The sequence below is a fragment of the Anomaloglossus baeobatrachus genome, chromosome 2, assembly GCF_048569485.1.
Source record: "Anomaloglossus baeobatrachus isolate aAnoBae1 chromosome 2, aAnoBae1.hap1, whole genome shotgun sequence".
Lineage (NCBI taxonomy): Eukaryota > Metazoa > Chordata > Amphibia > Anura > Aromobatidae > Anomaloglossus > Anomaloglossus baeobatrachus.
Window position 1 is genome coordinate 42,059,809 of NC_134354.1, and position 24,497 is coordinate 42,084,305.

General features: G+C 51.3%; 1 protein-coding gene across 2 annotated transcripts in view; it reads right to left on the bottom strand.

Annotated features, from left to right (window-relative positions):
* The window catches only part of ITSN1 (intersectin 1), a 287,902-nt gene that overhangs the window by 183,102 nt on the left and 80,303 nt on the right, over positions 1-24,497 (bottom strand). For both annotated transcript variants that reach the window (XM_075335003.1, XM_075335004.1), the window contains exons 6-10: positions 23,826-24,005; positions 22,032-22,128; positions 21,829-21,929; positions 20,740-20,803; positions 1,867-2,004 (exon numbers count right to left, since the gene is read on the bottom strand). In XM_075335003.1, the coding sequence (XP_075191118.1) occupies positions 1,867-2,004; positions 20,740-20,803; positions 21,829-21,929; positions 22,032-22,128; positions 23,826-24,005 (580 nt within the window). The remainder of the gene's footprint in view (positions 1-1,866; positions 2,005-20,739; positions 20,804-21,828; positions 21,930-22,031; positions 22,129-23,825; positions 24,006-24,497) is intronic.

The following is a 24,497-nucleotide window of genomic DNA, read 5'->3' on the forward strand; positions in this document are numbered from 1 at the left end:
CGGAGAAGACCCTGGTGGACCCATCTAGGCGGAGAAGACCCTGGTGGACCCATCTAGGCAGAAAAGACCCTGGTGGACCCATCTAGGCAGAAAAGACCCTGGTGGACCCATCTAGGCAGAAAAGACCCTGGTGGACCCATCTAGGCAGAAAAGACCCTGGTGGACCCATCTAGGCAGAAAAGACCCTGGTGGACCCATCTAGGCAGAAAAGACCCTGGTGGACCCATCTAGGCAGAAAAGACCCTGGTGGACCCATCTAGGCAGAAAAGACCCTGGTGGACCCATCTAGGCAGAAAAGACCCTGGTGGACCCATCTAGGCAGAAAAGACCCTGGTGGACCCATCTAGGCAGAAAAGACCCTGGTGGACCCATCTAGGCAGAGAAGACCCTGGTGAACCCATTTATGCTGCACAAGATCAATCTTCCTACAGAGTGTTCATCCATCAAGTCACAATGGCTGGAGATCGAGCTGAAGGCAGTTAACATTTTCCTACTGTGCTGCATCTTTTTCAAGGGACCAGAAGTAGAAGCTCTTTAATGGGCTGCATGAGCTTTTCCTTACTACATAATCAATTAAACAGGTAAAAGGTCTGGAGCCGATTCCAGGTGTGGCATTTACATCTGGAAGCTGTTGCTGTGAGCCTACAACATGGTCAAAAAAGCTGTCAATGGAAGATAAAAATGATCATCCCTTGGCTGAAAAAAAAAGAAGAAATCCATCAGAGAGATAGCAGTAATGTTAGGAGAGGCTAAATCGACAGTTTCATACAGTCTGAAATACAAAGAGAGCAGTGGTGAGCTTGGGAACTCAAAAAGGCACCGAGCCTCAGAATACCAGCACCCAGCTGTCGGGCTTTATCATGGCTGAGTAACAAAATTGGGGGACCGCACGCTGCTTTTTAAAATTGTTTATTTAAATAAAAAAAAAAGCTGCACGCGGTTCCACTTATTTTGATACACTGCCAAGACAAGCACACAGCTGGGGGCTGCAGCCTGTAGCGGTACGCTTTATTGTGCTGGGTATCATAATATAGGGGGAGCCTAAAGCAATTTTTTTTATTTATTTTTACACCAAGCCACGACAGTGAAACACAGACAGACAGTGTCTGTGATCACAAGCAGTAAGACACGTGGTTACACAGGCTGGGGGCGCTTGTGACCGCAAACAATAAGACGCCAGGACTGCTGCTGGGTGGGGGAAGCAGTGAATATGGATGAGTAATAATGAGAGGCACCGGAAGAAGAATGAACGGCATGGAAGCAGTTACAGCCGTGTCGGAGACTTGCAAGTATAATGCACTTGCTCTAATCCCCCTATCCCTTCTACCACCACTTAAGAACTGGATTCTGGTCCCCACAGACTTCTAATGGGGACCGGCATCCAGACAGATATCTGATTAATTCTGGGCCGGAGACTTTTTTTCTTTTTCTTAAAGTCCAATTAGTTCTGCCGATCCCGGATAGGAGAGTTCGCTTCTCACTACCGATGATTAAAGCTGAAAGGCTGGCATAAAAATGTACGCGGTGAAGTAGGGGGTAAAAAGTTAAGAGTTGCATCTTTTTTATTCGCTGTAATAAAAAAAAAACAAAAAAACAAAAAAAACAGACACAACTAAGAATGGAAAACCGTGTGTGATTGCTGCATCTCTCTCTCCCCATCTATCCATTTCCCAGTGGTGATCCCTACTGCTTAGTATAATAAGGGGCAGAATAACCTTTGCATCACTCATTTTTTGCTCAAATTTTTTTTTTTTATACAGACCAAAAAGTGCAAGAATGCATATATGATAAAGAAAAGCAAAAATCTAAGAAATACTCCTTGTATTATAATTGTGACTACACCAGAATGTCGTATGTGCTCCTCACCTAAAAGATGGAGGGATGTAATCCGGAGGGAGGACAGGCGGCAGCGGCTGGCCGGACATAGCGAGGTCTATTAAGTGCATAGCCAAGATAAACTCTTCAGCCGTCAACTTCCCATCTTGATCGATATCAGACAGATTCCTTTAAGATTAAATAAATATTCAGCATTCTATAAGCTGTATGCCTATATTAATAGATTAGATGGGTCAAATGAGGTGACAGATTCCCCTTAAGAGAATATAGGATAATTGGTTTAATAAACTGGACTAAAAGGAAACCTGGCAGCAAAATATTTTTTTTTTTTTTTTTTTTTTTTTTTTTTACACACACAGAAAAGGAAAGCTTTAAAAAAAAAGAGAATTTTGTTTACTTACCGTAAATTCTTTTTCTTATAGTTCCGTATTGGGAGACCCAGACCATGGGTGTTTAGCTTCTGCCTCCGGAGGAGACACAAAGTACTACACTTAAAAGTGTAGCTCCTCCCTCTGAGCTTATACACCCCCTGGTGAGCAGACCCAGCCAGTTTAGTGCAAAAGCTGAAGGAGAATAGCCACCCACAAGTAGAACAGAGCAAGAGCCGGAACAACCGGAGACTCTGTCCACAACAACAGCCGGTGATAACACGCGGAACAAGAAAATTGCCAACAGGCAACAGGGAGGGTGCTGGGTCTCCCAATACGGAACTATAAGAAAAAGAATTTACGGTAAGTAAACAAAATTCTCTTTTTCTTTATCGTTCCTTTGGGAGACCCAGACCATGGGACGTTCCAAAGCAGTCCCTGGGTGGGAAATTAACAGAATAAACTAAGAAGTAGGCAGAACCTTACTTCACAAATGGGCGACAGCCGCCTGAAGGATGCGTCTGCCCAAACTCGAATCTGCCGAAGCATGATCATGCACTTGGTAGTGCTTCGAAAAGGTATGCAGGCTAGTCCAAGTGGCAGCCTGACAGACTTGTTGAGCCGTAGCCTGGTGCCTAAAAGCCCAAGAGGCACCGACAGCTCTGGTCGAATGTGCCTTGATCCCCGGCGGGGGAGGCACCTGAGTACTCTGGTAGGCGTACGAAATGGTCGATCTAATCCAACGGGCTAAGGTCGGCTTAGAAGCAGAGAGACCCTTGCGCCGACCTGTGGTTAGCACAAAAAGAAGTGCACCGCCTAAGTGCAGCGGTGCGAGACACATAGATCCGGAGAGCACGCACCAGATCCAGAGAATGCAGCGCTTTTTCAAAGCGATGAACAGGAGCCGGACAAAAAGGAAGGTAGGGTAATGTCCTGGTTAAGGTGGAAGGGAGAGACCACCTTAGGAAGAAAGTCCGGAGTCGGACGGAGAACCACCAAAAAAGGTGACTCCGAAGAGAGCGCAGCCAAATCAGAGACTCTCCTGAGGGACGTTATGGCCACCAGAAAGGCCACTTTCTGTGAAAGACTATACAAGGAAACTTCCCTAAGAGGCTCAAAGGGGGGTTTCTGCAAAACCGTGAGAACCAAATTAAGGTCCCAGGGATCCAAGGGCCGCCGGTAAGGCGGAATGATGTGAGACGCGCCCTGCATGAAGGTGCGGACCTGAGCCAGCCGAGCGAGACGCCGCTGGAACAGAATAGACAGAGCTGAGACTTGTCCCTTGAGAGAGTTGAGGGACAGTCCTAGCTGCAGACCGGACTGTAGAAAAGACAGAAGGGTCAGCAAGGAGAAAGGCCAAGGAGGATGGTCGGTAGAGCGACACCAGGACAGGAAAATTTTCCAAGTCCTGTGATAGATCTTAGCGGAGGAAGACTTACGTGCCCGAGTCATAGTGGAGATGACTTCAGGAGGAATACCAGAAGCCGTCAAAATCCAGGACTCAAGAGCCACGCCGTCAATTTGAGAGCCGCAGAATTCGGGCGGAAAAACGGACCTTGCGAGAGTAGGTCTGGACGCTCCGGGAGATGCCACGGCATCTCTACGGACAGATGGAGCAGGTCTGGATACCAAGCTCTCCTGGGCCAGTCCGGTGCAATGAGGATGACTCGACGGCCCTCCATTCTGATCTTGCGCAGGACTCTGAGCAAGAGAGCTAGAGGGGGAAACACGTAGGACAGACGAAACTGGGACCAGTCTTGAACCAGAGCGTCCGCGGCGAATGCCTGAGGATCGTGGGAGCGAGCCACGTAAACAGGAACTTTGTTGTTGTGACGGGATGCCATTAGGTCCACGTCCGGAGTGCCCCATTTGCGGCAGATTGACTGAAACACTGCCGGGTGCAGGGACCACTCGCCACCGTCCACGGTTTGACGGCTGAGATAATCTGCCTCCCAGTTTTCCACGCCTGGGATGTGGACTGCGGATATGGTGGACCCTGAGTCCTCCACCCATTGAAGGATGCGTTGTACCTCCAACATTGCCAGGCGGCTGTGTGTCCCGCCTTAGTGATTGATGTAAGCAACCGCTGCCGCGTTGTCTTACTAGACTCTAATGTGTCTGCCCGCCAACAGGTGGTGAAAAGCTAGGAGAGCTAGAAGCACGGCTCTGATCTCCAGCACATTGATTGAAAGGGCTGACTCGGACGGAGTGTGGTGGAGACATACCGCTCCACAGCCGGATAGACTGGCATCCGTGGTGAGGATCACCCAGGACGGGGCCAGGAAGGAGCGCCCCTGGGACAGACAGAGGGGCCGAAGCCACCACTGAAGAGAGCTCCTGGTCTGTGGCGACAGAGCCACTAACCTGTGTAAGGAGGAAGGCCGCTTGTCCCAACAGCAGAGAATGTCCAGCTGCAGGGGGCGCAGATGGAACTGGGCAAAGGGGACAGCTTCCATTGACGCCACCATTTGACCCAGCACCTGCATCAGACGCCTGAGGGTATAACGGCGGGGCCTCAGCAGAGAGCGCACTGCCAGTTGGAGGGACTGCTGTTTGACTAAGGACAACTTCACAAGTGCCGGCAAAGTCTCGAACTGCATCCCTAGGTACGTGAGACTCTGGGTCGGAGTCAGAGTGGATTTGGGCAGATTGACCAGCCACCCGAATTGGGCTAGAGTGGCGAGAGTGAGCGAGACACTCCGCTGACAGTCTGCGCTGGATGAAGCCTTGACTAGAAGGTCGTCCAGGTAAGGAATCGCTGCCAACCCCTGTAGGTGCAGAACCACAATCACTGCTGCCATGATCTTGGTGAATACCCGAGGGGCTGTGACCAACCCGAAGGGGAGAGCCACAAATTGGAAATGATCTTCTCCGATTGCAAAACGTAGCCAACGCTGGTGTGAAACTGCAATTGGCACATGTAGATAGGCATCTCTGATGTCGATGGACGCCAGGAAATCCCCTTGGGTCATTGAGGCAATGACTGATCGCAGAGACTCCATGCGAAAGTGCCGCACCTGAACATGCTTGTTGAGAAGCTTGAGATCCAGGATGGGCCGGAATGTACTGTCCTTTTTGGGAACTAGGAAGAGATTTGAGTAGAAACCTCTGAACCGTTCCCGGGCGGGAACCGGTACAATTACTCCGTTGGCCTGCAAGGATGCCACGGCCTGTGAGAAGGCGGCGGCCTTGGAGCAGGGGGGAGTTGACAGAAAAAATCTGTTTGGCGGGCTGGAAGAGAATTCTATCCTGTAGCTGTGGGAGATGATATCTCTCACCCACTGATCGGAGACGTGTTGAAACCAAGCGTCGCCAAAGTGGGAGAGCCTGCCACCGACTAAGGACGTTGCTGGAGCGGGCAGATAGTCACGAGGAGGCTGCCTTAGTGGCAGCACCTCCTGCGGTCTTCTGCAGACGCGCTTTTGGGCGCCAGTTGGATTTCTGATCCTTGGCTGAGTTAGTGGATGAGGCCGAGGGCTTAGAGGACGACCAGTTGGAGGAACGAAAGGAGCGAAACCTCGACTGATTCCTACCCTGGGCAGGTTTCCTGGCTTTGGTTTGTGGCATGGAAGTACTCTTCCCGCCAGTAGCTTCCTTAATAATTTCATCCAGCTGTTCTCCGAACAGCCGGGACCCAGCAAAAGGGAGCCCAGCAAGGTACTTCTTTGAAGAAGCATCTGCCTTCCACTCTCGAAGCCACAAGATCCTGCGGATAGCGAGGGAATTAGCCGAAGCCACCGCAGTGCGGTGAGAAGCCTCCAGCATGGCAGACATGGCATAGGATGAAAAAGCTGAAGCTTGGGAAGTTAAGGCAACCATTTCGGGCATAGATTCCCTGGCGAGGGAATGCATCCCCTCCAGAGAAGCAGAGATGGCATTGAGAGCCCACACTGCTGCAAAAGTCGGGGAAAACGAGGCCCCCGCCGCTTCATATACGGATTTGGCCAGAAGGTCAATCTGGCGGTCAGTGGAATCCTTAAGGGAGGTGCCGTCAGCCACCGACACAACGGTCCGGGCTGAGAGCCTAGACACCGGGGGGTCTACCTTTGGGAACTGAGCCCACTCCTTGACCACCTCAGGTGGAAAGGGAAACCGGTCATCAGAACCACGCTTTGGGAAGAGTTTGTCAGGACAGGCTCTGGGCTTGGTCACAGCGGCCTGAAAACTGGAGTGGTTAAAGAATACACTCTTTGCCCTTTTAGGCGAGATAAACTGGTGCTTTTCTGCCAGAGAGGGTTGCTCCTCTGATACTGGCGGATTGAGATCCAGTACAGAATTAATGGACGCAATCAAATCACTAACATCAGAGTCACTTTCGGACAGATCAATGGGGCACATGGAGTTAGCCTCCGAGCCCCCAGTAAAGGCATCCTCCTCGTCCTGTGAGTCAGCTCCTGAATCAGAGCCGCGGGACGAGGAAGGAGAGGGAACCCTGTGCCTCTTCTTAGAAGGACGGGGTCTGGGCCCTGATGATGAATCCTCTGTGAGCTCCGGTCCTGAGAGACCCCTAGCAGCAGAGGCACCCTGTGAAGGGGGCTGATGCATATTCAGCAAAGTCTTGGACAGAAGTCCCATGGACTCAGCAAAGGACTGGGAGATAGACCTAGAAAAGGATTCTACCCAAGCCGGGGTTTCAGCCACAGGAGCAGGAGCAGCTTGACAGACCACTGGGGGTGCGACTCCAGGCTGAGGCACAGTCAGGTTAGAGCAGGCATCACAATGTGGATAGGTGCTCGGTTCAGGCAGTAGGAACTTACATGCAGTGCATATTGAATACAGCTTTGGAGCCTTGCTCCTCGTGTGAGACATGCTGCTGGAGTGGGGGCTCTGCCAGAGAATGACCCCCAGAGAGTATATACAGAGGTCCACAACCAGAGGTTCTGGCTTACCAGACCGCTGGAGCGGTGTTGTGTGCCCTCCAGATCCCGAAGCCCGGACCCCAAGCACCTCAGCAGGGATGCTGCAGACCAGCGCCGAGAAAATGGCTGCCGGAGCGAAGAGAGGGGGCGGGACTTGCTTAAGGAGCGGGATCTGGAGGGCCATAGAGACCTACAGGGGAGGGGACATACACTGCAGTGAGGAGTGTCCCTCCCCTGTGCAGAACGGCCGCCGGGCGGAGCAGAGCCTGTCCCTCTGCATGAATGACATGCGAGGGCAGAGACACTGAAACTAGGCCTCCGGCGAAGCCGGGGCCTAAATTTGAGCGATGCGGCCGGCGAGCAGGCACCATCGGCGCGGTTCTCAGGCGACAGCCAGAGAACCCGCCGGAAATGTCATAAAACACAATCAGCACACTCTCCCACAACAATAAAGTACAGGGACCCCCAATATATAAACGTCTCAGGTACTTAGCTTGCTGAGACGCAGGGTTCCAAGTCCCTGGGGATGAGTGCTCCGGTCCAGCAGGATCCTGAAGGGCTGCGGATGGAGACCGGTTTCCTGCCAAGCATGGAGAACCGTGCTGGCTCCCACTTCAAGCCAGAGCCCAGGAGGGATGGTGAAGGAGCGCGGCATGTAAGGCTTCAGCCTTGGAATCAACCTTAACAACACCGCCGACACAGTGGGGTGAGAAGGGACATGCCGGGAGTCCACTTGGACCCGCTTTTCTTCAAACTCTTTCCAAAAATCAAAAATCAGATGAGAATGCATGTGTGGATGTATGCCTCCTGAACACAAAGTGATAAACTGGCTAGATCTGGTTCTCCAGGGGGTGTATAAGCTCAGAGGGAGGAGCTACACTTTTTTGAGTGTAGTACTTTGTGTGTCCTCCGGAGGCAGAAGCTATACACCCATTGCCTGGGTCTCCCATAGGAACGATAAAGAAAATGAGAGATAGATGAATCTATTCACAGGTCAGCATTCTGTGGCCGCTGGATTTGGAAGCCCTAAAAGCCGCCTTGGACATGCCAGATGGCTCTTTTGATTAGCCAGTCTAGTGTAATGTCATCATTGCAGCGGGGCAAATAGACATTGTTGCACTAGGCCGGATGAAGGGAATTTTGTTTACTTACCGTAAATTCCTTTTCTTCTAGCTCCAATTGGGAGACCCAGACAATTGGGTGTATAGCTATTGCCTCTGGAGGCCACACAAAGTATTACACTTAAAAGTGTAAGGCCCCTCCCCTTCTGGCTATACACCCCCAGTGGGATCACTGGCTCACCAGTTTTAGTGCCAAAGCAAGAAGGAGGAAAGCCAATAACTGGTTTAAAGACCAATTCAATCCGAGGAAACATCGGAGAACTGAACCATACCACATGAACAACATGTGTACCCGAAAAGACAGAAAAACCCCGAGAAAACAGGGCGGGTGCTGGGTCTCCCAATTGGAGCTAGAAGAAAAGGAATTTACGGTAAGTAAACAAAATTCCCTTCTTCTTTGTCGCTCCATTGGGAGACCCAGACAATTGGGATGTCCAAAAGCAATCCCTGGGTGGGTAAAAGAATACCTCATGATAGGGCCGTCAAACGGCCCTCTCCTACAGGTGGCCAACCGCCGCCTGAATGACTTATCTACCTAGGCTGGCGTCTGCCGAAGCGTAGGTATGCATCTGATAATGCTTGGTAAAAGTAAGTAGACTCGACCAGGTGGGTGCCTGACACACCTGCTGAGCCGTAGCCTGGTGCCGTAATGCCCAGGATGCACCCACGGCTCTGGTAGAATGGGCCTTCGGCCTTGAGAGAACCAGAAGCCCAGTAGAACTGTAGGTTTCAAGAATTGGTTCCTCGAGCCCCCAAGCAAGGGTGGATCTGGAAGCTTGCGACTGTTTACGCCGACCAGCGACAAGGACAAAGAGTGCATCCGGGTGGCGCAGGAGCGCCATGCGGGAAGTAGAACCTGAGTGCTCTCACCAGAACCAACAGATGCAAATCTTTCTGAAATTGATGGACTGGACGAGGACACAAAGAAGGTGAGGTGATATCCTGATTGATATGAAAATGGGATACCACCTTAGGGAGAAATTCCGGAACCGGACGCAGAACTACCCTGTCCTGGTGAAGGACCAGGAAGGGAGTTTGTATGAGAGCGTTGCTAGCTCGGAAACTCTCCTAAGAGACGAGACCGTTACTAGAAGGCCACTTCCCGTGAAAAACGGGAAGGGAGACATCCTTCAAAGGCTCGAAAGGCGGCATCTGGAGAGCAATTAGAACCTTGTTCAGATCTCAGGGCTCTAACGGCCGCTTGTACGGAGTGCTGAGAAGACAAACTCCCCGTAGGAACGTGCGTACCTGAGGAAGTCGTCGTTTCTGAAAAAATACAGATAGCGCTGAGACTTGTCCCTAAAGGGAACTGAGCGACAACCCATTTTCCTACCTAGATTGCAGGAAGGAAGGAAACATAGACGATGCAACCGGCCAGGGAGAAACACCCTGCGCCGAGCACCGAGATAAGAACATCTTCCACGTCCTGTGGTCAATCTTGGCGGACGTTGGTATGCTAGCCTGTCTCATGGTGGCAACCACGTCCTGAGGTAATCCTGACGACACTAGGTTCCAGGACTCAATGCCACACCATCCGGTTGAGGGCCGTAGAATTCAAATGGAAGAATGGCCCTTGAGACAGCCAGTCTGATTGGTCTGGTAGTGCCCCCGGTTAGCCTACCGTGAGGCACCACAGAACCGAGTACCACAACATCCTCGGCCAATTTGTAGCGACGAGGATGGCGCGGCCGCAGTCGGTCTTGATCTAGCGCAGTACTCTGGGCAACAATGCCAGAGGTGGCACCTAAGGTAGCTGGAACTGCGACCAATGCTGAACTAAGGCGTTTGCCGCCAGAGCTCGATGATTGTGAAACCGTGCCATGAAGCTGGCACATTGTTGTTGTGCCGTGACGCCATTAGATCGACGTCCGGCCTCTGTCAGCGGCGCCAGATCTCCTGAAACCCGTCCGGGTGAGGAGACCATACTCTTTCGGCCACACCTCAGCGACTTAGGAAGTCAGCTTCCTAGTTTCCACACTTGGGATGTGAATTGTGGATATGGTGGATGCCGTGTCTTCCACCCACATCAGAACCTGCCGGACTTCCTGGAAGGCTTGCCGGTTGCGCGTTCTTCCTTGGTGGTTGATGTATGCCACCGCTGTGGAGCTGTCCGACTGACGTCGGATATGCTTGCTTTCCAGCCGCTGTTGGAAGGATTGTAGGGCAAGATACACTGCTCTGTGTTCAAGAACATTGATCTGAAGAGTGGACTCTTGCTGAGTCCACGTACCCTGAGCGCTGTAGTGGAGAAAAACTGCTCCCCACCCTGATAGACTCGCGTCTGTCGTAACTATCGCCCAGGACGGGGATAGGAAGGACCTTCTTTTTGACCAAGAGGTGAGAAGAAGCCACCACCGTAGAGATTCCTTGGCCGCCTGAGAAAGAACGACGACTCTGTTGAGGGACGTCGACTCCTCGTCCCATTGGCGGAGAATGTCCCTTGTAGTGGACGCAGTAAAACTGCGCGAAAGGAACTGCCTCCATTGCTACCATCTTACGTAGGAAGTGCATGAGGCGTCTCAATGTGTGCGACTGGTTCTTAAAGAAGAGCTTGCAGCCCGTAGTGAATGCTGTTTGTCTAGCGGCAGCTTCACTATCGCTGAGAGAGTAAGAAACTCTATGCCTAGATATGTTATCGATAGGGTCGGGGTCGGATCTGACTTTAAAAAGTTGATGATCCACCCAAAACTCTAGAGAGTCTCCAGCGCAACGTTCGGGCAGTGTTGGCATGTTTCCTAAGAGAGTGCCTTGACAAGTAGATCGTCTAAATACGGGACCACAGAGTGACCCTGAGAGTGCAGGACTGTGACTACTGCTGCCCTGACCTTGGCGAAGACCAGTTGGACTGTCGCTAGCCGGAAGGTAGAGCTACGAACAGAGGGTGTTCGTCTCCTATAACGAAGCGTAGAAACGCTAGTGCTCTGGATCAATCGGCACGTGTGGATAAGCATCCTTGATGCCTAATGATGCTAGGAAATATCCTTGGGACCTTGAGGCGATGACATGGCGGAGGGATTCCATCCGGAACCGCCTGGTGTCCACGAGCTTGCTGAGCATTTTTAGATCCAGAACGGGACGGAACGGCCCGTTGTTATAGGTACCGCAAAGAATTTGGGGTAAAAACCGTGACCTTGTTCCTGAAGAGGAACGGGGGTCATCACTCTTTCTGCCTATAGAGTGCACCCTGTTTGCAGAAGAGCAGCGGCCCGGCCGGGAGGTGGAGAAATTCTGAAGAATCGAGTTGGAGGACGAGAAGTGAGCTCTATCCTGTACCCGTGAGACAGAATGTCTCACACTCAATGGTCATTGACCTATGGCAGCTAAATATCGCCAAGGCGGGAGAGCCTGCTACCGACCGAGGCCGCAAGTCATGAGGAAGCCGCCTTGGAAGCGGGTTTTCAGACTGTCGCTTTTTTGGGCGAGACTGAGCCCGCTAAGAATCTTAGCTCCTCTGATCCTTTTGAGTCCACATTGGACGAGGAAAAATGGGACCTGCCCGAGCCTCGAAAAGGCCGAAAACCCCGACTGCCTCTTGCTCTGTTGGGGTTTGTTGTGTCCGGGCTGAGGAAAGGATGAATCCTTACCCCTGGACTGTTTGATGGTTACATCCAACGCTCACCAAACAGTCGGTCAGCAGAAAAAGGCAACTGGTTAGGCAACCTTTTTTGGAAGCAGAATCTGCCTTCCATTCACTTAACGAGCAGACCAGGCTCTGCTTAAAAACACGGAGTAGCGGAGGCTACCGCCGCACGGTTCGCAGAGTCCAGGACAACCTGAATCGCGTAAGAAACAAATGCAGACATTTGAGAGGTTAAGGATGCCACCTGCGGCACAGATGTACGTGTAACCGTGTCAATCTGTGTAAGACAAGCTGAAATAGCTTGGAGTGCCCCAAGGGAGAGAATGCCGGAGCCAACGGTGCGCCGACAGCCTCATAGATGGCTTTCGACCAGAGATCCATCTGTCTGTCAGTGGCATCTTTGAGTTTGCAGTTCCATCTCCCACTGCAACTATGGATCTAGCTACAAGCCTGGAGATTGGAGGATGCCGCTCGGGACATTGGGTCCAGTCCTTGACCAAGTCAGGGGACAGGGATAACGTGTATCCTAAGCCGTTTGGAGAAGCGCATATCTGGATAAGCGTGGTGTTCCTGGACTGCCTCTCTGAAGGCAGAGTGGTCCAGAAAAATACGTGAAGCTGACTCCTCCACTGGAGGAGCTGTGAGAAATAACCCACATTCTATAGATGGACGCTATAAGATTATTTACTATGGCGTCACAATCAGGTGTATCCAGATTGAGAGCGGTCTCAGGATCAGAATCCTGAGCCGCTACTTCCGCCTCATTACACAGCGAGTCCTTCTGTTAGGACCCTGATGAAACCGAGGCCGCTCATAGCGAGCCCACTTAGGCTGTCTGGGACTGACGTCCATGCAGAGCCGTGACTCTGGGATGCGTGTGACATTCCCGGAGCTGTTAGTTATTCACACTGAGGGGGGCCATGGATCAATGATTCAACAGTGCCCATATTGTGAGAGACATGTCCGGACTGCTAGGCTTCTAGTATCATAGCCATAGTCTCAGAAAAACTGTCAGTAAATACTGCAGACACCGTCCTCATCCCCTGGCCATTAGTGCATACAATGGGAGTCGATGTACCTGCCGGCCGTATAGCCGTACATGCTGTACCAGCTGTATAGAAAAAACATGTGGTTCTGCACCTTTGTTTTACACAAAGAATATGCTGATAACTCCTCCGCATAATCCAGGAGGGTATATACAACGTGCGACCAAACAGTGCAATGTATATAGTACAAGCATATCTATAAGTGCACTTCTGCACTAGTGGGGTTAGCACCACAGGTGCTGCTTAACGCCTGTTACAGCGATTGTGTGACTATCAGAATGCCAGGGTCTTCCACACTTGTCTCTGTATCGTACAGAAACTGACACTAATGGCTGCCGGTGTCCTTGTAGAGAAGGAAGCCGTGGGCGTGCCTGAGAAAGTGCGGGAATCCGGATTCACAGTGCACACAGTGAGAGGGGTGGAGTATGCAAAACATACTCCAGCTCTCAGCTCTGCTCTATGCAGCGTCACGCCCCTACCCTGACTGTCAGGGCTGTGGGCGGTAACGAAGGGAGACTAGGCCCAGAAGCCGGGGACTCGAGTTAACAGCGCGGCCGCCGTAAAAGCGCGGGCCGCGCTGAAGTCCCCGGCGCACCACAAGTGCCAGCCGCGCCGCAGTTCCAGCGGCCGGCGCGACCGATTCATAGAAGTGGCCAGCGTCCCGCCCCTCTCCTGACTGGCAGGTCTGGGGGCGGGAACGAACGGAAGCAGGCCGCAAAAGCCGGGGACTCTAGTTATCAGCGCGGCCGCCGTAAAAGCGCGGGCCGCGCTGAAGTCCCCGGCGCACCACAAGTGCCAGCCGCGCCGCTGCCAGCGGCCGGCGCGACCGATTCCTGGAAGTGGCCAGCGTCCCGCCCCTCTCCTGACTGGCAGGTCTGGGGGCGGGAACGAACGGAAGCAGGCCGCAAAAGCCGGGGACTCTAGTTATCAGCGCGGCCGCCGTAAAAGCGCAGGCCGCGCTGAAGTCCCCGGCGCACTACAAGTGCCAGCCGCGCCGCAGTCCCAGCGGCCGGCGCGACCAATTCCCATAAGTGAGCCTGCTTCAGCAAAGCTGAATGAGGCCATGGCACAGGCGCCGCAGCGCTGATGTCCCCCGGCGCACTACAACACCCAGCATGCTGCGGTGTGAGCGCCAAATGCACGGGGACACAGAGTACCTTGAGGAAGCAGGGCCATGTCCCTGATGTACTCCGCTCCATCCAGCATCTTCTCCAGGGGCTGTAGATGGAGCACGGTCTCAGTGCCTGGAGACCGGTAAATCCCACTTCACCCAGAGCCCTGTAAAAAGGGATGGGGAAGGAATCAGCATGTGGGCTCCTGCCGCCGTACCCGCAATGGGTACCTCAACCTTACAAACACCTCCGACATACAGTGGGGTGAGAAGGGAGCATGCTGGGGACACTATATGTGTCCTCTTTTCTTCCATCCGACATAGTCAGCAGCTGCTGCTGACTAAAAAGTGGAGCTATGCGTGGATGTGTTGCCTCCTTCGCACAAAGCACAAAACTGGTGAGCCAGTGATCCCACTGGGGGTGTATAGCCAGAAGGGGAGGGGCCTTACACTTTTAAGTGTAATACTTTGTGTGGCCTCCAGAGGCAATAGCTATACACCCAATTGTCTGGGTCTCCCAATGGAGCGACAAAGAAAATAAGAAGAAGAGCCGTGGTTGCTGGCAGGTAGGAGGCAGTTTCCAGAGCTTCCAGGCAGAGGCCATGGAGTACGGACCAGGCCACGGAAACAGGGTCCTGCGAATCAATTCCCTTATCTCTAAACACCTACTGACCAGGTCCCTTTAACACTAGAAGTCCCAGGAATTTCGAGCTCCATAGGGTTCCAATGGTAGAAATGTTAAATTACCCCTCTCTGGGCCTTCTAGTGTTAACCATCAGCTTCTCCTTATAGAGGACACATCGTACATTTCTACAGAAGCAGCCAAGGAGGTAAAGAAGGGAATTTTGTTTACTTACCGTAAATTCCTTTTCTTCTAGCTCCAATTGGGAGACCCAGACAATTGGGTGTATAGCTATTGCCTCCGGAGGCCACACAAAGTATTACACTTAAAAGTGTAAGGCCCCTCCCCTTCTGGCTATACACCCCCAGTGGGATCACTGGCTCACCAGTTTTAGTGCAAAAGCAAGAAGGAGGAAAGCCAATAACTGGTTTAAAGACCAATTCAATCCGAGGAAACATCGGAGAACTGAACCATACCACATGAACAACATGTGTACCCGAAAAAACAGAAAAACCCCGAGAAAACAGGGCGGGTGCTGGGTCTCCCAATTGGAGCTAGAAGAAAAGGAATTTACGGTAAGTAAACAAAATTCCCTTCTTCTTTTTCGCTCCTAATTGGGAGACCCAGACAATTGGGACGTCCAAAAGCAGTCCCTGGGTGGGTAAAAGAATACCTCGTGATAGGGCCGTCAAACAGCCCTTTCCTACAGGTGGGCAATCGCCGCCTGAAGGACTTATCTACCTAGGCTGGCGTCTGCCGAAGCGTAGGTATGCACCTGAAAATGCTTGGTAAAAGTATGCAGACTCAATCAGGTAGGTGCCTGACACCCCTGCTGAGCCGAAGCCTGGTGCCGTAATGCCCAGGATGCACCCACGGCTCTGGTAGAATGGGCCTTCAGCCTTGAGAGAACCAGAAGCCCAGTAGAACTGTAGGTTTCAAGAATTGGTTCCTCGATCCCCCGAGCCAGGGTGGATTCAGAAGCATGCGACTGTTTACGCCGACCAGCGACAAGGACAAAGAGTGCATCCGGGTGGCGCAGGAGCGCCATGCGGGAAGTAGAACCTGAGTGCTCTCACCAGAACCAACAGATGCAAATCCTTCTGAAATTGATGGACTGGACGAGGACACAAGAAGGTGAGGTGATATCCTGATTGATATGAAAGTGGGATACCACCTTAGGGAGAAATTCCGGAATCGGACGCAGAACTACCCTGTCCTGGTGAAGGACCAGGAAGGGAGATTTGTATGAGAGCGTTGCTAGCTCGGAAACTCTCCTAAGAGACGAGACCGTTACTAGAAGGCCACTTCCCGAGAAAAGCGGGAAGGGAGACCTCTTTCAAAGGCTCGAAAGGCGGCATCTGGAGAGCAATTAGAACCTTGTTCAGATCCCAGGGCTCTAACGGCCGCCTGTACGGAGTGCTGAGAAGACAAACTCCCCGTAGGAACGTGCGTACCTGAGGAAGTCGTTTCTGAAAAAATACAGATAGCGCTGAGACTTGTCCCTAAAGGGAACTGAGCGACAACCCTTTTTCCAACCTAGATTGCAGGAAGGAAGGAAACATAGACGATGCAACCGGCCAGGGAGAAACACCCTGCGCCGAGCACCGAGATAAGAATATCTTCCACGTCCTGTGGTCAATCTTGGCGGACGTTGGTATGCTAGCCTGTCTCATGGTGGCAACCACGTCCTGAGGTAATCCTGACGACACTAGGTTCCAGGACTCAAAGCCACACCATCAGGTTGAGGGCCGTAGAATTCAAATGGAAGAATGGCCCTTGAGACAGCCAGTCTGATTGGTCTGGTAGTGCCCCCGGTTAGCTTACCGTGAGGCACCACAGAACCGGGAACCACAACATCCTCGGCCAATCTGTAGCGACGAGGATGGCGCGGCCGCAGTCGGTCCTGATCTAACGCAGCACTCTGGGCAACAATGCCAGAGGTGGCACATAAGGTAGCTGGAACTGCGACCAATGCTGAACTAAGGCATCTGCCGCCAGAGCTCGATGATTGTGAAACCGTGCTATGAAGCTGGCACATTGTTGTTGTGCCGTGACGCCATTAGATCGACGTCCGGCCTCTGTCAGCGGCGCCAGATCTCCTGAAACCCGTCCGGGTGAAGAGACCATACCCTTTCGGCCACACCCCGGCGACTTAGGAAGTCAGCTTCCTAGTTTTCCACGCCTGGGATGTGAACTGTGGATATGGTGGATGCCGTGTCTTCCACCCACATCAGAACCTGCCGGACTTCCTGGAAGGCTTGCCGGTTGCGCGTTCTTCCTTGGTGGTTGATGTATGCCACCGCTGTGGAGTTGTCCGACTGAAGTCGGATTTGCTTGCTTTCCAGCTGCTGTTGGAAGGTTTGTAGGGCAAGATACACCGCTCTGTGTTCAAGAACATTGATCTGAAGGGTGGACTCTTGCTGAGTCCACGTACCCTGAGCGCTGTGGTGGAGAAAAACTGCTCCCCACCCTGATAGACTCGCGTCTGTCGTAACTATCGCCCAGGATGGGGATAGGAAGGACCTTCTTTTTGACCATGAGGTGGGAAAAAGCCACCACCGTAGAGATTCCTTGGCCGCCTGAGAAAGAAAGACGACTCTGTTGAGGGAGGTCGACTCCCCGTCCCATTGGCGGAGAATGTCACATTGTAGTGGACGCAGATGAAACTGCGCGAAAAGAACTGCCTCCATTGCTACCATCTTACGTAGGAAGTGCATGAGGCGTCTTAATGTGTGCGACTGGTTCTTAAAGAAGAGATTGCAGCCCGTAGTGAATGCTGTTTGTCTAGCGGAAGCTTCACTAACGCTGAGAGAGTATGAAACTCCATGCCTAGATATGTTAGCGATAGGGTCGGGGTCGGATCTGACTTTAAAAAGTTGATGATCCACCCAAAACTCTAGAGAGTCTCCAGCGCAACGTTCGGGCAGTGTCGGCATGTTTCCTAAGAGAGTGCCTTGACAAGTAGATCGTCTAAATATGGGATCACAGAGTGACCCTGAGAGTGCAGGACTGTGACTACTGCTGCCCTGACCTTGGCGAAGACCAGTGGGACTGTCGCTAGCCGGAAGGTAGAGCTACGAACAGAAGGTGTTCGTCTCCTATAACGAAGCGTAGAAACGCTAGTGCTCTGGATCAATCGGCACGTGTGGATAAGCATCCTTGATGCCTAATGATGCTAGGAAATCTCCTTGGGACATTGAGGCGATGACATGGCGGAGGGATTCCATCCGGAACCGCCTGGTGTCCACGAGCTTGCTGAGCAGTTTTAGATCCAGAACGGGACGGAACGGCCCGTTCTTATAGGCACCGCAAATAATTTGGGGTAAAAACCGTGACCTTGTTCCTGAAGAGGAACGGGGGTCATCACTCTTTCTGCCTATAGAGTGCACTCTGTTTGCAGAAGAGCAGCGGCTCGGCCGGGAGGTGGAGAAGTTCTGAAGAATCGAGTTGGAGGACGAGAAGTGAGCTCTATCCTGTACCCGTGAGACAGAATGTCTCACACCCCACGGTCATTGACCTATGGCAGCTAAATATCGCCAAGGCGGGAGAGCCTGCTACCGACCGAGGATGCGGAGAGAGGAGGCCGCAAGTCATGAGGAAGCCGCCTTGGAAGCGGGTTTTCAGACTGTCTCTTTTTTGGGCGTGACTGAGCCCGCCAAGAATCTGAGCTCCTCTGATCCTTTTGAGTCCACATTGGACGAGGAAAAATGGGACCTGCCCGAGCCTCGAAAAGACCGAAACCCCGACTGCCTCCTGCTCTGTTGGGGTTTGTTGTGTCCGGGCTGAGGAAAGGATGAATCCTTACCCCTGGACTGTTTAATGGTTACATCCAAACGCTCACCAAACAGTCGGTCAGCAGAAAAAGGCAACTGGTTAAGCACCCTTTTTTGGAAGCAGAATCTGCCTTCCATTCACTTAACGAGCAGACCAGGCTCTGCTTAAAAACACGGAGTAGCGGAGGCTACTGCCGCACGGTTCGCAGAGTCTAGGGCAACCTGAATCGCGTAAGAAACAAATGCAGACATTTGAGAGGTTAAGGATGCCACGTGCGGCACAGATGTACGTGTAACCGTGTCAATCTGTGTAAGACAAGCTGAAATAGCTTGGAGTGCCCCAAGGGTGAGAATGCTGGAGCCAACGGTGCGCCGACAGCCTCATAGATGGATTTAGACCAGAGATCCATCTGTCTGTCAGTGGCATCTTTAAGTGCAGCTCCATCTCCCACTGCAACTATGGATCTAGCTACAAGCCTGGAGATTGGAGGATGCCGCTTGGGACACTGGGTCCAGTCCTTGACCACGTCAGGGGGCAGGGATAACGTGTATCCTAAGTCGTTTGGAGAAGCGCATATCTGGATAAGTGTGGTGTTCCTGGACTGCCTCTCTGAAGGCAGAGTGGTCCAGAAAAATACGTGAAGCTGACTCCTCCACTGGAGGAGCTGGGTGAGAAATAACCAACATTCTATTGATGGACGCTATAAGATTATTCACTATGGCGTCACCATTAGGTGTATCCAGATTGAGAGCGGTCTCAGGATCAGAATCCTGAGCCGCTACTTCCGCCTCATTACACAGAGAGTCCTTCTGCTAGGACCCTGATGAAACCGAGGGCCGCTCATAGTGAGCCCGCTTAGGCTGTCTGGGACTGACGTCTGTGCAGAGCCGTGACTCTGGGATGCGTGTGACATTCCCGGAGCTGTTAGTTGTTTACACTGAGGGGGGCCATGGATCAATGATTCAACAGTGCCCATGTTGTGAGAGACATGTCCGGACTGCTAGGCTTCTAGTATCATAGCCATAGTCTCAGAAAATCTGTCAGTAAATACTGCAGACACCGTCCTCATCCTCTGGCCATTAGCAGAGACTCCGGCTGAGTTGGATACAATGGGGGTCTATGTAACCTGCCGGCCGTATAGCCGTACATGCTGTACCGGCTGCATAGAAAAACATGTGGTTCTGCACCTTTGTTTTACACAGAGAATATGCTGATAACTCCTCCGCACAATCCAGGAGGGTATATACAACGTGCGACCAAACAGTGCAATGTATATAGTACAAGCATATCTATAAGTGCACTTCTGCACTAGTGGGGTTAGCACCACAGGTGCTGCTTAACGCCTGTTGCAGCGATTGTGTGACTATCAGAATGCCAGGGTCTTCCACACTTGTCTCTGTATCGTACAGAAACTGACACTAATGGCTGCCGGCGTCCTGTGACGAGAAGGAAGCCGTGGGCGTGCCTGAGAAAGTGCGGGAATCCGGTTTCACAGTGCACACAGTGAGAGGGGTGGAGTATGCAAAACATACTCCAGCTCTCAGCGCTGCTGTGCTATGCAGCGTCACGCCCCTACCCTGACTGTCAGGCCTGTGGGCGGTAACGAAGGGAGACTAGGCCCAGAAGCCGGGGACTCGAGTTAATAAGCGCGGCCGGCATATCAGTGCTGGCCGGCGCGGAAGTCCCCGGCGCACCACAAATCCCAGCGGCGCCTTAAATAAAAACGGCAGCGGCGGTTAGCGCGGTAGTCACCCAATACACTAACACACCCAGCAACGCTGTGGTGTGCGATGGCACTAGTGCGGACAGCGCCGCTGTCCCTGGCGCACTAACACACCCAGCAGTGCTGCCGTGTGTCTGCGCGGTCCCCACAGGGACACAGAGTACCTCCATGTAGCAGGGCCATGTCCCTGAAGATACTCCGCTCCATGTCCAGCAGATACCAGGGGCTGTGGATGGAGCACGGCCTCAGTGCCTGGAGACCGATAGAATCCCACTTCACCCAGAGCCCTGTAAAAAGGGATGGGGAAGGAAGCAGCATGTGGGCTCCAGCCTCCGTACCCGCAATGGGTACCTCAACCTTAACAAACACCTCCGACATGAAGTGGGGTGAGAAGGGAGCATGCTGGGGGCCCTCGTATGGGCCCTCTTTTCTTCCATCCGACATAGTCAGCAGCTGCTGCTGACTAAACAGTGGAGCTATGCGTGGATGTGTTGCCTCCTTCGCACAAAGCACAAAACTGGTGAGCCAGTGATCCCACTGGGGGTGTATAGCCAGAAGGGGAGGGGCCTTACACTTTTAAGTGTAATACTTTGTGTGGCCTCCGGAGGCAATAGCTATACACCCAATTGTCTGGGTCTCCCAATTAGGAGCGAAAAAGAAAACATGTATTACACCGGATCCGAGTTCTTATATGCTCACCATATTGTAGCTAGCTGTGCTTGCGGTAAACTAGATTGCATAAGTATAGTTCTTGCCTGAGGACCTGAAACAAAATGCATCATTAATATATATTATTAACAGTGTACGGACATTAATAATTAATCTAATATATAAAGGTGTGTGTGTGTGTGTGTGTGTGTGTGTGTGTGTGTGTGTGTGTGTCCGGGATTGGCATCTGCACCGTCGCAGCTACAGGCACAAAGTTTTGCACACTCACACGTCTTGACCCCGAGAGCGTCATAGGCTATGTTTTGAGGGGAAATTTTAACCCCGCGCTTTACAGTTATTCACCAAAAAACCTGCCTCCATTAAAGTGAATGTAGCTGGGAGCCACAGTGCAGCCAGAACTTCAGAAGAATGCGCAGCCACGCCCTTATATGGAATGTTGGCGTGTCAAAATGCAGCCAGGGAAAGAGACAGACACAGACAGGGAAAGAGACAGACACAGACAGGGAAAGAGGCAGACAAAGACAGACTGACAGGGAAAGAGGCAGACAGACAGCGTAAGAGACAGACAAAGACAGACTGACAGGGAAAGAGAGAGACCGGGAAAGAGGCAGACACAGAGACAGAGAAACAGACAGACAGGGAAAGAGACAGAGGGAAAGAGACAGACAGGGAAAGAGAGAGATAGAGAGAGAGACAGAGATATATACAGAGGGGGAGACAGACATAATTACATTTCTATCTATTTATTTTGTGGTTTTTGTGTGCAGAATACATTTTTGTTAATACATTCTATTTTGTTAACAGCAGTTATTAACCAGGGCGAAGCCGGGTAGTACAGCTAGTAGTAACTATTTAAAAAAAAAAAAAAAAGTTACAACACAACGGACTTCACCTACTGCATCAGTGAAAAGGGGAAGAATAAAATCAGACATGCACGCTCGGATGACCTGTGCAAGCGCGTATATGGGTCCAACCAGCGAACCAATGACACAGGTTCTTTAACACCAGAAGTCCCAGGAATTTCGAGCTCCATAGGGTTCCAATGGTATAAATGTTAAATGACCCCTCTCTGGGACTTCTAGTGTTAAAAAGTCAAGAAAAAAAGCTTTAGAAACGTACCCGTTAAATGGCCGCTCATAGTTTTATCATGGCTGTTGAACAACTGTCTATACTTTAGCCTTGAAGACTGCGGCACGGCCCATTCCACCGCTGGAGGAGCCCTGCAGAGGGTAAAAAAAAAATAATAAATAATGCATAATTAAATTAAAGAAGGTTCCAATATACCCCATTATAAATCCCAGGGAATATTTTGGCTTACTTACACGGCCACATCGAATGACTGGGCTTTCTGCAGCGTCTTACTGTTCATTTGGGCTCCGGCACCTGAACGTCCGAATGATGAACTCTTTGGCAATGTGGCTGCAAGAAAAGAGGTCAGAGGATAAGTCTCTTCTAATCTCTGATGGGACGGTCACAGTTTCAAATCATCAGTTTGGGAATGCTACAAAGAGATACAGTCTACAAAATGTTTACCATACAAAGCTATATAGAAACCATAAGAGAATAGGCACTAATAATGGCTAGCTCAGCGGCCGAGTGACCCCCAGCTCTGTGTGTAATGTGGGGGCACCGAGCTGGGGGAGCCGCACAAACATTTGCTTTATAAATTATATTGGCAAAAGGCTTCTCTCATGCCTGTAATTAAAGAGCGTGTCATCAAAATAACGGCCCATTGTATTACTCAGGTTATGTTTAAATGTAGATTTTTCTTTAAATTTGTCAATTTGTTTATTTTTTCATCTCTCTATATTTCACCAAAAATCTGCGCCCCTTGACTAATACAAGAGTCAGACTTCCTGCGAAGTACATGGATATTATCAGACATAAATTGACCCTATTTGTGTGTATAGAAGTGTCATCTGCGCATGCACTAATCTGGGCAAATATTGTTCTGGAGGGGGAGGAGGTGAGCTGTGACATCACCTATTGTGAATGATGGATCCTGTGTTACTGTGTTATTATTATTATTTATTTTTATAGTGCCATTTATTCCATGGCGCTTTACAAGTGAAAGAGGGTATACGTACAACAATCATTAACCGTACAAAACAGACTGGTATAGGAGGAGACAGGATCTCCTATACCAGTTATCTGCTGTATATATATATAGGTGTCAGTCATTGTATAGGAGCAGGTGGTGAGCTGTGACATCACCTATTGTGAATGATGGATCCTGTGTTATCTACTGTATATTGAGGAGCTATCAGTCATTGTACACGAGGAGGAGGAGGTGAGCTGTGAAATCACCTACTGTGAATGGTTGATCCGGTGTTATCTACTGTATATAGAGGTGTTATTACTCATTGTACAAGAGGCGGAGGTGGTGAACTGTGACATCACCTATTGTGAATGGTGGATCCTGTGTTACTGTGTTATCTACTGTATATAGAGGTGTCAGTCATTGTATAGGAGGTGGGCTGTGACATCTATGAATGGTGGATTCTGTGTCATCTACTGTATATAGAGGTGTTTTCAGACACTGTACAGGAGGAAGAGGAGGTGAGCTGTGACATTGTGAATGGTGCATGATGTATCATCTACTACATATAGGGGTGTTATCAGTCTTTTTTTTTACTGGAGGACGAAATTTGATCAGTGTGATATGATTTTCTCAGAGGAGAAGTGGGGGGGGGGTGAAAGGGGTCTTTATCTTCTCCATTCTGAAACTCGGACCACACTCAGAGGTCATCAGAGTGCCATCCGATGTTCAGCACTGACCCATTGGACTACCGTGGCTGAGTTGATCAAAGTGCGTAATCCAGTGTTTTGTCAGATCGCACTCGGCCATGTGCACGAGCCCTTACTCTGATCACAACCTCGCTTGGTATTTTCCTTTGACCTTGAATGAAAGTTAGTTTTAAAAAGTCATGCAAATGTGTTAGCAAATAACCAAATAAAATGTCAATATGTAAAAAAAAAAAAAACTGTTCGTGGCCCAATAACCATCCTTTCTATTTTGTACCAATCGGGTTCCAGGAAGATGAGATATGAGGATCACTGGCCCAAGTGTGATGATAGCGGGTGGCGGACATAAAGCTTAGTGATGAGCAGCGTACCCGAGTGAGCAAAAGCAGGTAGTGGCTGGATGACGGCGGGCGCTCCGTTGGCCAGAGGTGGCACTGCTGCGGCAGGGACGGCGGACACGAGTGGAGGAGACATCCCTACTACTGGAATGGAAGGCATTGGCACGGGGGCTACAGCGGCCAGGGACGGCACACCAGCGATTCCACTCATACCTGGAAGACACAAAACAGAGCAGCTCGTACCGGTCTGCGTGATAGACGACATGCACAACCCGTATGGAAAAAGGAGACAGACAAGTTTAGCTTCCGGTTTTGCTAAATTTGTGAAGTTCACCCTGGGTCATCACTTTCTTGGCGACGATCTGGACGGTTAACTCTGAACCCGCAGCACAGAAATGCAGGAGCAACAAGGGTAAACGTAATGCTCTGGCGGACATCAATATAACAGTGGCTTTCAGCTTCTTGGGAAGTTTGGGGAAGGTTCTTTTTTGCTCCCCACGAGGTCCATACAGACATGGAGGGGAGAAGATGATCGGCCGCACAAAGCCTCAATCTCCACCCCACCCAACAACCAAACCAGAGGTTGTGATACCCGGCCTCTCGCCAACGCCAGGGTCTCTCCCCGGCCTCTCGCCAACGCCTCTCCCCGGCCTCTCGCCAACGCCTCTCCCCGGCCTCTCGCCAACGCCTCTCCCCGGCCTCTCG